The 16,246-nt window shown below is 43.9% G+C and overlaps 1 protein-coding gene across 2 annotated transcripts in view; it reads left to right on the plus strand.

The window, feature by feature from the left end:
• The window catches only part of reep6 (receptor accessory protein 6), a 74,122-nt gene extending 58,727 nt beyond the window's left edge, over nucleotides 1–15,395 (plus strand). The window contains exons 6-7 of one of the 2 annotated variants that reach the window (XM_067230464.1): nucleotides 14,750–14,772; nucleotides 15,016–15,395. In XM_067230464.1, coding sequence (XP_067086565.1) covers nucleotides 14,750–14,770 — 21 coding nt within the window. In that variant the 3' untranslated portion in view covers nucleotides 14,771–14,772; nucleotides 15,016–15,395. Of the gene's footprint in view, nucleotides 1–12,936; nucleotides 13,003–14,749; nucleotides 14,773–15,015 lie in introns of those variants that run through there. The other variant, XM_067230463.1, reaches the window with a different exon arrangement.
• The last annotated feature ends 851 nt before the right edge of the window (nucleotides 15,396–16,246 follow it).

Consider the following 16,246-nt stretch of genomic DNA (forward strand, 5'->3'; position numbering starts at 1 on the left):
GGTCTGTAGTCATTATGTCCTGTTGGCCTTGGCTTTTTGGGCACAGGGATGATGATGGAGGACTTGAGACAGGCTGGCACATGGCATGTCTCAAGGGAGGTGTTAAAGATGTGGGTAAACACCGGGGACAGCTGGTCAGCGCAGTGCTTGAGGGTGGCTGGAGAGACAGAGTCCGGCCCAGCTGCTTTGCGGGGGTTCTGCCTCTTCAAAAGTCTGTTAACTTCACCCTCCTGAATGGAGAGAGTCGTCACTGTAGAGGGGGGGAGGTGGGAGGCCTCCTGGGTGGGAAGGGGTAGTTCAAGACTGTCCAATTGTCTTTCAAATCTGCAGTAGAACTCATTCAGGTCGTTGGCCAGGCGGGAGTCGTTAGTGGAGTGGGGGGCTCTGGGCTTGTAGTTGGTAATTTGCCTGAGCCCTCTCCAGACAGAAGCAGAGTCGTTTGCAGAGAATTGGTGTTTTAGCCTCTCTGAGTACAGTCGTTTAGCCTCCCTCACCGCCTTGCTAAACCTGTTCTTCGACTCCTTGAAACTGTCTTTGTCCCCGCTCTTGAACGCGGCCTCTTTCTCTGACCTCAACCTTCTGAGTTTAGCTGTAAACCAAGGTTTGTCGTTGTTGTAGCTTACCCTGGTGCGTGTTGGTATACAGCAGTCCTCACAGAAGCTGATGTATGATGTCACAGCCTCTGTGAGCTCATCCAGACTATTGGTAGCAGTCGTGAACATGTCCCAGTCAGTGCAGTCCAAGCACGCCCGCAGATCCTCCATAGCTTCACTGGTCCACTGTTTTGATGTCCTCACAGCAGGCTTACAGCGCTTTAGCTTCTGCCTGTATGCAGGAATCAGGTGGACCATGGCGTGGTCAGAGTGACCCAGTGCTGCTCGGGGGACCGCATGGTATGCTTTGCTGATTGTAGAGTAGCAGTGATCCAGGGTGTTTCCTTCTCTGGTAGGGCATTTGATGAATTGTCTATATTTTGGGAGTTCTTGAGTGAGATTGCCTTTGTTAAAGTCGCCTAGCACAATAACCAAGGAATCCGGATTTTCATGCTCCACACTCAGTATCTGGCTGGCAAGCACACGTTGAGCCTCGTTGACGCTAGCCTGCGGAGGCATGTAGACGCCAACCAGAATGAATGATGCAAACTCTCGTGGCGAGTAAAAAGATCTACAGTTAATAAAAAATTATTCCAGATCAGGAGAACAGTGCTGCAGAATCACTGTCACATCTTCACACCAGCCACTGTTAATGTAAAAACAAATACCACCGCCTATCGTTTTGCCAGAGAGCACAGGGTCACGATCCGCTCTCAGCAGTTTGAAACCTGCTAGCTGTAGCGCAGAGTCTGGGATCAGTTCACTCAGCCATGTCTCCGTAAAGCACAAAACGGAAGATGAATGAAAGTCTCTGTTTTTCCACACCAGTAGCTGAAGTTCATCCAGTTTGTTGCTCAGTGAACGCACGTTGGAGAGAAATATCCCCGGTAACGCTGTGCGTGGAGGTCTATGAAGCTATACCCCTCAAAATCCACTTTTCTCAGGATACATTTTTTTGTCTAGTAATTTGAATGTTGCATTCGAAAGGGGAGGCAAAGAAAATACACACTGCTGGGTGTTAGATTTTTTTTGTTTTGCTTTTTTGTTCTAAAAAGCCTTAAAAATGTCAATGACGTCATACAATCAGCATTCATTAGCAGAATGCTAGCGTGTTATGGGCAACAACGACTCACCCTGTAAGAAATCGAAAGGACATAAGTACTCGTTCATTCAACTTTCGACCTATAATCCATGTTGAACTTGCAAAAACTACAATCAAATCTGAGATTTCTCAACGACAATCAGGCGAAAGAGACAAATTTAGCTGTCTAGCTCCATAGACCCCCATTCATTTTGCACTCGCCCGCGATCACCCCCAGTGGAACAATGGTGGAACTGCTACCAAATTCGGTACAATGGGGATTACAGTTTTTCACGATTGCTAAAACACATTTTTTGAAACAGTCAACCGTTTTCTCAAAACTGTAAACACAAAACCAAATATTCAAACTCAATTTCCAAAACCTCTGACTCTTCTGGCAAAATCAAACACTCGCTCCTAAACCTGTGCTCAAAATCACAGCAAATCAATGGATTTTGAAACACTGGATTTTGGTGTTTCAACACCCATTGACACTTTAATTTATTGATCTTATATAGCGCTTTCTACTACTCAAAGTACTCAAGGTCGCTTTACAGAGTCCAGTATTCATTCAGACACAGTCAAACCGGTGGTGATAAGCTACAACTGTAGCCACAGCTGCCCTGGGGCAGACTGACAGAAGCGTGGCTACCAATCAGCGCCTACGGGCCCCTCCGACCACCACCAACATTCATTCACCAATATTCATTCACATTCATACAAATTCACTTTCCTGATGTATGACTATGTTTAGCCTGTGTTCTGTACCTATCTTTTGCCAACCGTCTCTGGAGGAGGGGATCCCTCACTGAATTGCTCCTCCCAAGGTTTCATAAATGTTTTCTCCTCTAGTGAGTTTTCCTGGGAGTTTTTCCCTGTCTTCTTTGAGGGTTAAGGTTGGCTGTGGGGCAGTTCTATCAGCGTATGTGAAGCCCTCTGTGACATTGCTTGTAAAAAGGCCTATACAAATACTGTACATTTGATTAGAAAATATTACAGTAACCATCACAACTTCGTACTGTCAACAAAGAACAAAGAAAATTAGGGTAAAAACCCTCTGGTGTGCTGGATCCAGCCTTAAACACTCCACACCTATGTCACCTACCATTGCCTGTAGGAGATGTACCCTGGTATATGGGTTCAGGCAGGAGGACTCAGTATAGTATCTACTTTAGGGTTGCAACTAACTATTATTTTACTAATCGATTAATCTGTCGATTCTTTTTTCGATTAATTGATGAATCGGATACAAAAACAAAAAAGCATTAATTTCCAACCCTTTATTCAAAAACAGAACTGACAGTGCAAATTCACAGTGCAAAAAATCTTCAGAATGTGCACAAACAGGCACACAATTTTGAAAAAGTTATTAATATTAGCGTGGATTTAATGCTATTTTCCAAGATGAGCAATTTATTTGAGTTTTGTTTAAAACTTTATTAAAAATAGAAAGGTTGTGGAATACCAGACTTAGGCCAGACTTTATTAGAATAATCTGTTGTATATTTAAGATTTTTTGACACAATTTTGAAAAAAGTTAAGATTTGCGAGGATTAAGCTATTTTCAAAGATTAGTGATTTTCTATCATATTATCTGAAACTTCATTGAAAAAGGCTGTGGAAGTATACCAGACATTGTTAAGATACTCTGGTGTCTGTTTGAGGTTTTATATTCCTAAAAATATTATAAAAACAACCCATACCATTCAAAATGGTATGGGTTGTTTTCACCCGGTCCCTAACGCGATGCTGCAAAGTAGCGTCTTCCGAATGTGAGACGAATGTTGAATATGAAACGAACTTCACCTCGGTCAATTAACACACTGTTTCGATGTATTTAGTGTGAAATGCTCCCACAACTTGGATGACTTGGGTCGTACTGATTTCTCTGCCTCCGCCATGTGTTTCAGAACAACGTTACTCAACAACGTCTCTCCGATGGCCTTTCCTCTACCTCCTCTCCGCGCTCAACTAAACTTTTTTTTTTTATACTCAAACATCTCCGCGACATATTGAGTGGCGTAATAATTGCGCGACACAACAAATCGATAAAATTTGTTGCCAACGCTTCGTTGCCAACGCTTTTAATAATCGATTTAATCGATTCGTTGTTGCAGCCGTAATTTACTTTATACTTTATTGCACACGATACAATACATCATTGTAATACTTGATTTGGCATAATGGTTCTGCTTGCATCGGCTCCCTGCCGCACCCAACGGAGACACCGTCTCAACCTCCGAGCAGAGAGCAGCGACGCATTCCCCCTAAGAAAGGAAACACAGAACCAAGGGTTGGAGGCGGAGGTAGCAGGATGACTGACGTCTGTGTCGCACTAGCAATGCATATGCCGGGATACCCTGCTATATACCCCGCCCTATTAGGAAGGTGTGCCCTGCAGCGTGATATGATGCGTTGCTAGTGACACGCTATGTCTCGCGTCCCCTGCCTGAACCAGCTCCGCTTGTTTCAGGCAGGAGGACTCAGTATAGTATTTACTTGATACTTTATTGCACACGATACAATACATGATTGTAATACTTGATTTGGCATAATGGTTCTGCTTGCATCGGCTCCCTGCAGCACCCAACGGAGACACCTTCTCGACCTCCGAGCAGAGAGCAGCGACGCATTCCCCAACACAAAACCACATGCCAGACGAGACAACGTATGAGACTGCTGTGTGTATGTGGTGCCCCTGTCGTGTTAGAATGTGAATGAGATGAGCGTCGTATTGCCATACTTACCCTCAGCATTATATCTCAGCGCAACCGGTGCCCCTGGAGTATCTATCGTGAATGAATTGAATCGATTGAAGTGTACCAACCGAGGCACGCCTCGACTTACCAACGTTGTCGGTGACATGTCACCTTCGTTAACGTGCTGCTGTATACCCGCGCCCGGCCAGCCACCTGACGAACATTTCTTATCATTAGCCTGGAACACATACACATGATATTGAGTGAATACAGAAACATGCAATACACAAACGTGAAGAGTGAAAGTTATTGAGAGGTAGGGAGAGTGGAAGCCATTCTCCTCTGGCCTTCCAGAACATCACTGGCATTCAGACTGATGTAACTTTGAACAGTTGCAGATGACCAACCCATCACTTTGAGCGTCGAGGCTGAGACCACTTGAGAAGCTGACGTAGCCGCTCCAATTCGGAACGAGTGAGCCGTGTACAGTTTCGGGTCCAGACCACAGCGCCGGCACAGGATTGCGAGCCTCCCGGTGAACCAGTATCTGCTCATGGCTTTCCCGGCATCGGTGACGAACAGGGGCTCGCTCATTGCCGTGGATGAACGCCAGCGGAGGTATTTCACCATGGAAGAGAGGGGACAGAAAGCTGAGTTAATCTTCGATATGACAACAGGAGTACTCACACCAGCTTTCACACTCTTGCTGTGTTTCAGCACCACTGTGTACATACGCGTATCTAAGGTTAAGTCGCAGAGGGTGAGATCGTGCATAGGTTGAAATGTGCTTGACCGACACATGAATTTGTCGCACCGCAGAAACCCATAAAAAGCCATAAGACACGCAGCTTCTAACATGATCAGTGGGAGCATTAAAGCATCCCGCCCGCATCGACATCGGAGATGAAACTGAATCCCGGCTACAGCTGCCTTGATAGTCGACGGCTGGAGCTTCTGGGAGGTGAAGCAGTGAACGACATGTGCGCATACGATAGGCAAGCTCACTGGATGATGGGGTGTATTGAGTGCGCGGCAGAAAGAACAGTAATACATCCAAGCATAATCATATGATTTTAATGTACCCTTGCCCATGCCTGCTAGCATGTACTTAGCGGCGACCTTCATGTAGCCCTCCAGCGTCTTGTCTAATCTAAAAGAGCCTCCTGAAAGGCTGGGCACACCAAGCTGTCCGGCTTCGCCTCCGGACACAATGCTCGGAATTCCTGAAAGTGGAAACGTGATAGAGCATCAGCCACATTATTGAGTAACCCAGGGATGTATGCGGCCCGCAACACGAAGTTGCCTGTGATGCACGTCCAGGTCAGGGGGGTATTCGTCGTAGCTCGCTAAGCGGTTTAGCGAGCTAATTTTCAGGCTAAGATAAAAACCCTCTTTTTGGTTCGTGGAAGCAACTTTCAATAAATCACCATAGTAACATATCAATTAACACTAACCTGCTTCAGAGCAGGCTAACGTAAGTGTATCTGGTTAAGCTTGGCACACCCCTGGAAAATAACATGGCAGCTCCCTTTTTGAGAGACCCAGTTGACCAAGGAGCTATATTCTAGTTTGATTAGCTTTCCATACCAATAGAGTTCTTCATGATCTCCAAGATCCTTTATTTCACACGGATGAGTTCTTGTTTGAGCGATATATCGATTCAGCCGATAAGGACTCATTCACGAGTTCAGTAATCACACCATAGATTGAATAGATAGCTTTTATTGAAGCAGAGCTGGTAGCAGAGCCACGCCCGATGGTGGAGGAGGCCGGTTGCAGAGCCGGGCCTGGTGTCCGGGCATGGACTCGGGGTGTGGCGGAGAGTCCTAATGGGTCACGGCCGAGCAGCAGGGTGGGAGGGTGACAACAACATGCTAGCACAGGGACCCGAAGAATGGAAGATACTTTATACAGAACTCTTAATTGACCAAGGGGAGTTTAGTTTGATTGGAGAAGGAGGAGTCTTGGTGTGCCACCTTCCTCCCGAACTTTAGTTAACCCTTTCAGGCCTAACTCCATTTTATTTGCAAGACCTTCTTGGGCCGTACATTGCAAATATCACACGCCGCAGCAACCTTTATGCTTTATTATGAGCTTATCAAATCAAATGTATTTGTATAGCCCTTTTTACACGCAAGCATGTCACAGAGGGCTTCACATACGCCCATAGAACTGGCCCTCAACCAACCTAAACCCTCAAGGAAGACAAGGAAAAACTCAGGAGAAAAAATGGAAGAAACCTTGGGAGGAGCAATTCAGAGAGGGATCCTCACCTCCAGAGACGGTTGGTGAGAGAGAGGAGCAGAACACAGGCTAAACATAGTCATACAGTGTCGATGGGTTTTGAAACACCAAAATCCATTGTTCAACTTTATAGATGTAGGACAGGACCGGGAGACTCGCGACCAGGTCCAGCGTTGGCCGACCGACGACCAGGCAGGTGCTGACAACTCAAACCCCCCACACCACAAGGGATGTGTGTGGGGGGGACAGAGAGAGGAGAGCAGGGATTAGAGAATGCCAGGAGCAGCTAACAGTTACAGTCATAATAGAATGAGATCCCCACCGGTCAAGTGTGGACTGGTGCAGCAATTTAACAGAGCAAAAAAGGGGAATTTGATTCAGCCCCACACACCAAGACAGCGACAGCCCCCCTCGGTTGGAACATGAAATCTGTTCCAGGGGAAGAGAACTCTAAAATAAGTTATACTTATAGAATAAGGATGGAAAAAACCCGTCCCCCGTTGCCTCCAACTAGTAACATACTTACCTTTAACAGTCGTAGAATTGACTAAACAATAACGTTTTTAACATAATTTTAAATGTCAAAACAGTATCAGACTCCATGCTGCTGTATGTGAATATGTAACGCTATGTTTTAGGAAATGTCTTGTCTTATCTGTTGTGCCTGTGCTTTTTATATGTTTCACTGTGGGAGAGTGGGAAACGTCATATCGATTCCTTTTTATGTCTTAACATGTGAAGAAATTGACAATAAAGCTACTTGAAACTTTAACTGTGCTTTAGACTCTCTGCATAGCCTTGAGGTTTTTTGGGTCAGGTACATTTTTATACAGTATAGGCGATGCAGAAAACATTGGCAAAGCCGCAGCATGCTTTGCTGTAAGAAAAATGTAGGCTACTTGGCGAATCCCTGGCCATGTCCCAGTCAATGAAATCAAAGAGGGATTTACACATAGGCCTACATGCATATACACATATATAGTACATGATATAAGCGCTTTCAGTACATATATCCTCATAAGTGTCTATGAATTCGTATCAATTAGATACTCTTTGGCCTTGTTTTTATCTACTTATTCTGAAAGAGTTGAGATCATTATTTTCGCTAGCAAGATCTCATTCAATGATTAATTTCCATTAAGCCTACTGCCAGCAGGCACATTTAAAGAAATGTGATCTGATTGATTGGGGTAATGAGGCACTTAAGATGAGCCTATACATTTTCCCAAAACGTACGCATTTAGCAATACCTACCACCTTCAGGCCTTTGTTTTCAAAACAAAATCTAGTCGGAGATAGAAACTTTCAGTTTCCTTGTGTTCAAGCTTCTATTACTCAACACCAGAAGGACTTACAGGGGTCATAACAACAGGGGAAATAACTTCAGTGTCACCTTTCAAAAGAGACCATTTACATGCATGTACTCCAAATGGTTCAACAACAGCTTTCAATGTACTTTGGGTATGTTGTTTAGGTGTTTTCAGGCACATTTAACAGGACTATTAAAAGGTTAAACAATTAAAATGCTAAGTTTAATAATGGATTAAAAATCGATATGCTCAGTTTAATAATGCGACACGCGAACGTTTGCTGATGACACACGCCACCCCGATAACGTGAAATGATCAATAAGACCAATACTAATGGGAGACGAATGCCGGAGCTAAAATGTATGCTTCAAACGACGGGACAGAAGATAACTAGATCGACTACACACAATAAAATTGCTTCACACAGTAACAAGTGGTTGTGATCACTTTTTAGCAGTTTAGCTCTACCTTAGATAGTTAGAGATGAAGCGCGAACGTTAGCTGCGCTGCTGCATGCATCGAACACATGACGTTCCAGTAACTTCATTCCATGCTGTGTGTTCAAATGCTTCTTCATATTTGTAGTATTTCCTCCCTTCGACGAAATAGACTTTTTACACGCGTTAAAAGTGGCGTTGTTGTCATTTTGTCGTGTGAAATACAACCAAACGTTAGAATGCTTCTTCCTAGTTGTCATGTTTGCTGCAGTCTGTCTTCGCGCATGCGTGCGCAAACTTTTATAGTTTATTCAGACAGACGTTCGCGTGTCCCATTATTAAACTGAGCATATCGATTTTTAATCCATTATTAAACTTGGCATTTTAATTGTTTAACGGCACCGAGAATCGTTAACAGAATCGTTAAGGAATTTTGCTAACGATTCCAAGGAATCGATTCACTGGGAATACCCATCCCTAGTTGCCACAACGGACCAAATGGCAACGCTCACATCTTTCTCCGCCGCCATTACCGAACTACAACACAAACTAGAGCTCTGTTCGCTGATTGGCCGGTAGAAAATTACCGGAGACATCTGACTTACTTACCTCATGGCCAGACCTAGTACAGAAGCAAAATCAAAATTGAGCGGAAGTTCGTAGGAGGGCAGAGCCAGGCTACCAACAAATACCCCTTGCCGGATTCCTAAGCTAGCAACGCGTCGACCACGTCGGGCTCCTTGAGCGCCGATTGCAAGTTGTTACACATGAGTGACAGTGGGCACACATTCCACCCCAGCCATAAATCTCTCCCGCAACCCAGTGAGGAGATAGTTCACAAAACATCGGTTGGGGTGGCCACTCAGGGCTTCAGACAGACGACCAATGTCAACAGGGGTAGAAGGATGTTTAATTATTTCATGGCCTTGCCCGCCGGTCGGAACCGACGCGGGCAGGTCGACCTCGGATGGCTGTCCGAGCACTGACTGAAGACATGTAGAAATCGACAATTAGGATAGGTACAACACCCCTATGCATTGAAATACATGCATACAGGAGGAGCGGAACCTGCAGTAGGCACCTGGCGTTTGAACAAGCGGCGCTCCGTGCCACTGTTACCAGGTTTCACATCATGGGAAGGATCCCCCACTTTACATTTACATTTAGTCATTTAGCAGACGCTCTTATCCAGAGCGACTTACAGTAAGTACAGGGACATTCCCCCGAGGCAAGTTGGGTGAAGTGCCTTGCCCAAGGACACAACGTCAGTTGGCATGACCGGGAATCGAACTGGCAACCTTCGGATTACTAGTCCGACTCCCTCACCGCTCAGCCACCTGACTCCCCTTTAGAAGTCACCGTGAGAGGGCAAAGCCCAGTAGGATGGGAGAATGATCTGCACACCACACATGATAGAGGACGAAGCCCAGTGAATGTGCGGCTAACCAGCTCCAGATCCAACACAGACCAGTCCAGACGCAGATTGAACCGCTGGATGTACAGGGCAGCCTTAGCAGAAAGACTTTTGTGGTATTCGTGGAACAAAGCTCCCCCATAGGAGAGCGATAGGTCAGCAATGATGGCCAGATACGTGTCTAGTTCAACGCGCCTCTCGGGGAATCCATCGCACATGATGTCACGGAAAACCCCAAAAGCCACGACAAATTCGGACATCGTCAGAGTCTTGGTTAGACGAAACACAGCCACGTTCCCACACTCCACCAAGCGGCTTTCGACCGATTCAGGCCCACACAGCAGGACTTTCACGAGGTTCACATCTTTACCTGACAATATCAGCTCGCGGAGACTCGCCGGAACAGCAGCTGATGGAGGCAGAAAGGAGGCCCCAGAGACTACGGCGGGCACCGCGCTGGCCAGGGTGTATGAGGGCCGAACCTCCTGCGCAGCAATCACGCCCACAGGCGCGGCGACCAAGGCCCCGGCTCCCTCGAGGTGCTGAATGCGGGCATCCATGGCAGCGGGCACACCCCGCATATCGATTAAAGCCGCCAGCACAGGATCAGGCTGTTGCTCGACAGAGCCGGCTGCGGACCCCCGTCTGGGCTTCTTGGCCACACTAGCAACCGCAGCGGAACCCCGCTTGCTCTTCCCCGGAGCTTTGGGGGGGACAGGATCCGCTGGCTCCTCCTCGCAAATGTCCATGAACTGGAGGTATAAATCTTCATGGGACAGCCTGACTGGAGGCGTGAGTCCCCTGCCATAGAAACCAGCCAGAAGGCGAGGAATAGGCCATTCCTCGATCGGTACCAGCTGCCTCAATGCCAGGCGAGAACTACAACGGGGTTTAGATCCGCCGGCTGAAGGAATTCCTGCTCCATCAAAAGGTTCACCGCCGACCAACGAAACCTCATTGCACTCTTCCAGATCGGAACCGGACTGATCGGACATAGCGACTCCCTCACTCAACATCAGCAGGATGACTGACGTCTGTGTCGCACTAGCAATGCATATATGCCGGGATACCCTGCTGTATACCCCGCCCTATTAGGAAGGTGTGCCCTGCAGCGTGATATGACGCGTTGCTAGTGACGCGCTGTCTCGTGTCCCCTGCCTGAACCAGCTCCGCTTGTTTTCGGTCATAGACCTTTCACTGCCACACAAAGGGTTGAGAAAATGGCTGTATGGTGGAAGGCAAACATTTACAGTAAAAATGCTGGTTGATGTTGAACTATTCTTGTATACGGACACCACGGTGAAAGCTGACATTGTCCCAAACCACCATTAGAAAAAAGTTACATAATATTATTACTTAATTGAGTAACGAAGTAGTTCGCGTTCGTTTTTGACATTGAGTAATATTATTTCAGTTACTTATTTAAGTCCAACTTTGACCCGTTGGTGGCGCTAGAGTGGCAAAACAATTTTGAGTGGAAAGAAGTTCGACACTAGCCTAGCCTACTGTATGAATGAATGAATGAACAATATACGGAAAAATATTAAACTCAAAGGAAATGTGGGAATTAGGTTAAACTGAAACAAGGAATGTGGTGTATAATTGTATGAAATGTATGATGAAAATTGGCTAGCAATTTCACCAGGCAAATACCAAGAAATAGGTTGCAGCAGTTTTTGTCTTACGACTACACTTTCAAAATCCGAGATGGGACTGAGCTCGAATAGCTTCGGCGACTTTTTATAGTACAAAATCGCTGTCAATCAAAAGGAGATGCAGTCTTTCGACAGACCCTCCAATCATCACGCAGAAGGTGTCCAGGCCAGCCCACTCCTCCATTCACTCCCAGAGATGCTGAGCGTCCGTGGGCGGGACATAATCGCAGCATTTATCCAATGACCGTATAGTTTCGAAGCACTGAAAAAAATGATCAAAGCAATCGCTTCGCGTTTAAAAAAAGTATCTGAAGCAGACAGAAGACGAATTGATGTTGTTGATATGTTGCCTTGGAGGTGTAGTGACGTCACCAGTGCAAGTGCAGCTGATTGCTCTGACAACATGGTGTCTGCTCCAGATTCGACCTGTTTGATTTGGGATCTTCCCACGTATTGTTGTAGTATATAAGAAACCAAATGTTTACTCCTCGACAGGTCAGCAAACGCTTTGTTGCCTCGATGTGTTAAAACGTTTTAACAAATCTGGGTTTACAAAGGCGTTTGCAGACCTGTCGAGGAGTAAACATTTGCTGTAAATTCAACCCCAGTATTTATTACACATGTAGGGCCTACATAACTTTCTGTTTGAAAGCTAACGTGTATGAACATTTAGGCATGCTGCTTCAGATTTCTACACAATGTAGAACATCTGTATTTGAGACAGTTGCACTACCAACGCACACCTAATTGATAGCCATGAGAAAGGGAGTTGCCGCACTCATAGACAAACAAAAAATAGACAAGGAGGTCAACGGTAGTAAATGAATCCTGCATTTTTAGCAGCATGATTCATTTGTCACAATGCCAGCAACGAAGTTGTCTATGGCTGCACTGCAGCTACAATTCACGAGATCACCCTTACTAATTAAACGCCGCCCTCGAATAAACGCCGCCCTCGAATAAACGCTGCACCAAAAATGAACGTTATTTAATAAACACCGCTGCGTTTATTCGAAGAAATACGATACATATCATAAAATGTTCAACCCATTTGTGACCTCAACCTGGCAACCTACAACCCAGTTGCTCTGTTGATATCTGCGCAGGTAGACGGGAGAATTTGAATAGTAGACGGGGAATCTGAATCAAGAATCAGGGGAATAAATGGCATTAAAAGTCTCAGGTGGTGCTACGGCGAAGAAACAAAAATATGGCTGCAAATGTAACAATATGGACAGAGGCATTTAATTTCTCATCTCCAAGCCGCATCGACAATTCCCACGCCTTTTGTAAAGTGTGTCACACTGATTTTAGTATCGCACATGGTGGGAAAAATGACATAACGCAGCACAATAAGTCACAATGGCACAGTCGCGCTGCGGAGACACAAAAGGGCACACCGGCGATTTCGAGCTTTATAACTAAGGGACTTATTTATGTGTATTTAGTCTGACTCTGGCATCCTCTGTCTCTGACCAACACCCCATGAAACTCACTCCTCAGGTATGTAGCAGGCCACCCGCGTCAACGAAGAGCTAGCTTTTCGTTGGCTTAGCTGGTAGTGGTGGCGCTTGAGAAGTCAGAGACGGCGGGTTCGATTCACGGTTATGGATGAACACGATCCGGAAAAGCCTGACAGAGCTTGCAAGACCACGTCTGTTGCATACAATGGTGACATCAGACACAACGCACGATGAGTACTAACAACCGCTACACTTGCACAAATGGAAAATGTGGTTACATTGTTTATATTGCATTTTAATTTTCCCATTTGCATTAACATTTGAATATATGTAGCATTTGGATTATTGCATTTTCATTCGAATATTGTCTCAAATAACACTTACATTGAAAATGATCATGTATTTCTGAAACTACATTATCATTTGAATATAAACCTCAATGGGCTTCCATAGTTTCCTAAGTGTTTTGATAATCAACTAGTCAACCATTCGGTGAAACCCCTACTCAGATGAAAGTTGGACTTCTTACTCCCAGGAAACACTTGGAAGGAGTCAATGTCAGCCAATTCAAAGGTCAAATGTATCAAACTGTGTAAATGAATCTGCAAAAGTATGCGTGCAAAACTGGAAAACTCAGTAGGCAAAGTTTTTCTCCGATTTATGAGGACTGCGTACGTGACTGTTACGTTTGTATTCATAGATTCCATTTAACTTGTGATCAAGTTTGTTGTCCACAGCCCATCAACTCCTATATTTCACCTTACATGGTTGTTGAAATACTCATAATTTGTCAGGTATCTCAATAAACTTCTCAATTGACCAAATGTGAACAATGAATGATTATTGATGAGAAATGACTAAGGCAAAGCCTGTAATGACCAATGCCCATCGTCAATGAGTGACAATACCTCTAACCTCTAGCACTACATTTCAGGATCCGCACCAATGAACATGAGCAGTTCAAATCAATTTTTGCCTCAGCAACCTTTAGTTCCCCATTGAGACAGTATTCAAATGGATGTTTCCCAGTCAATGTAACATAGCATAAAAGTCAGTAAAAGCATTGCCACTGACAAGTTTCTACAACAGCCATTCCCAACCCTTTTCACTTTGCGGCTTTGCACTTTCATTTTTCGGTCATGTTGAATAAAAGGCAAAATGTCATTTAAAAAGGTACAAGAATTTTTATAACCATTCAATCAACAGTATATATAAATATTTCAATATTTATTCATTTTTCATATTTTAGTTTTCAATGGTTTGGCGGCCCACCTGCATTTCTCACAGGTTGGGAATCACTGTTCTACAGTATATCAAAGATAAGACTTGGACCTGTAGATAAATCAGTACACATGCATATTCCCATCAGGGGCCTGGTCTAAAGTGACTGGAATCCAGTTCAAACCCCTTAGGGATGATGATAAATAACAATTCAGACCCCAGCTCCCTCCACAAATAAACCTTCCATTGTCAAGATATTAAATCCCCAGATGACATTAAAAAAAGAAAACCCTTTATCCACTAGTGGAAATTCCTCTTAATCTATCATAACTAATATGGAAGTACTATTTTAATCTTGAATACTATTTTTTTGTATAACAACCAATTTATTTTGTTTAGTCTGACATGCGAACATTGACATTATTATTATTGAAAAATGTATATGCAAGATATGCCTAAAGTCACATTTAACTGTACAACTTTCTTTGTGACAACATATATTTATTAACTTCACTTTTTGACAGCACATACAGTACATCTTCAGAAAATATACTTTTCCAAGTTCTAGATTTGCCACACAAAAATAAACTCTTTCATGCTTTCTCACCTTCTGTTTCATGTATACTCCATAGACTGAGCCCAGCGTAGATTAATGGTAAGTGTTTTTGGTTAGTGGAAAGTGACATTTTATACTGTGGGTCAATAATATCCTTCACACAGTCAACAAAGGCCATCCACCTGCTTTGGTGAGCCAGTGCAATAATCTGTTAGCATCTGGTAAATGGATGCGTAAATGAACATTTAGTCGCAATAAGTAGTGTTCTTGTGTAAATTAATATTGTTTGACTGAACTGGGTCTCACACCTAATTTTTCACTTTAATGTCTTTTGTCATACAGGCCAACAGGGACAACATGTACACTGACGGTAATGAAGGAAAGAAAGAAATAAAGCACAAGCAGAATTCCAGATTCACTTGAAGAACTTCTACTGATAAACACCTGAAGCATCTGCTGGAACAGATACACCATGAATGCTTGTACAAAAATACTAGCAATAAATTATAGTAGAATTGTGGACTGTAATTTTAATAGAACATGAAGTAATCTGTGCTGTAGCGAATCAAAATCAGTTTTTAAATTCATAGGTAGCTAATAACTTCTGAAGTAGTGGGTATAGGACATTAAATTGTAAAGGTCACACTTTATAATAACCGATGAAATGGCGAAGCTCTATATACACAATTTGATCAACACAGTTGCAAATTGTTTATTCTTGATTAATAGGTTAATTCTTGAGATGTTTTCATACTTTATTTTATTATATATTATATGAAGTGTAAGGCTAGTCGCTTACTTCAGTTATGTTATTGTCTTCCCATTTCTCGACACGTCTGCCCCTGGCCCTTGTGGCAGGGGTGAAAATTGCTGAAGCTAGCATATCACCGTCGGAGCTGTCACATCACGGTGCACAGAATCATCAATACTTTGTTTGAGCGAGGCTATAGGATAACCTACATTGATGCAACATTCTTCTAGTTTAGTCCTATAGCACTTGTCTTTTTGGAGCGGACTGCAGCTCTGTTAACTCTTTGTGGAAAGCAATATTTTGCATTCAGGAGAGTTTGTAGTTTCCAAATATCTATAATACACAGAAATGTTCACCCTGTGAAGGGTTTCCACAGGCCGCCACACATATAGTCTACTCAAGTCAAGTTACCGTCAACATTCCAAGCATTCCAATGCTTACACAGCTCACCACTTCAGGAATAGGCCTCCTTTAGCTTTCTAAGATGTTGTAGAATTCTTATTTACTCATTTATTGTAACTCTCTTGACTCATTTATACCTTGTAATATTTCAGAAATGCATTTGTGTATCAACTTTACAAAACAGACTACTTCATTTTACCATTACAATTAGGCTATTGTTGCTGCTAATGTCATAACATACGAATTGCGCTTGCCTGTAGTGAACTTCATAGAATTCAATAAACATTTTGTCATGTGGAATTTTATATATCTCTCTATATATATTTTTCATTGTAGTCTTCTCAAAACACATCTAAAACAGGGTTTCTCAAGCCTCATGCGCATTGACCGTGAGACACACGCATTTCAACCAGTTCACAC

This window comes from Osmerus mordax, chromosome 27 (assembly GCF_038355195.1).
Source record: "Osmerus mordax isolate fOsmMor3 chromosome 27, fOsmMor3.pri, whole genome shotgun sequence".
Taxonomy (NCBI): Eukaryota; Metazoa; Chordata; class Actinopteri; order Osmeriformes; family Osmeridae; genus Osmerus; species Osmerus mordax.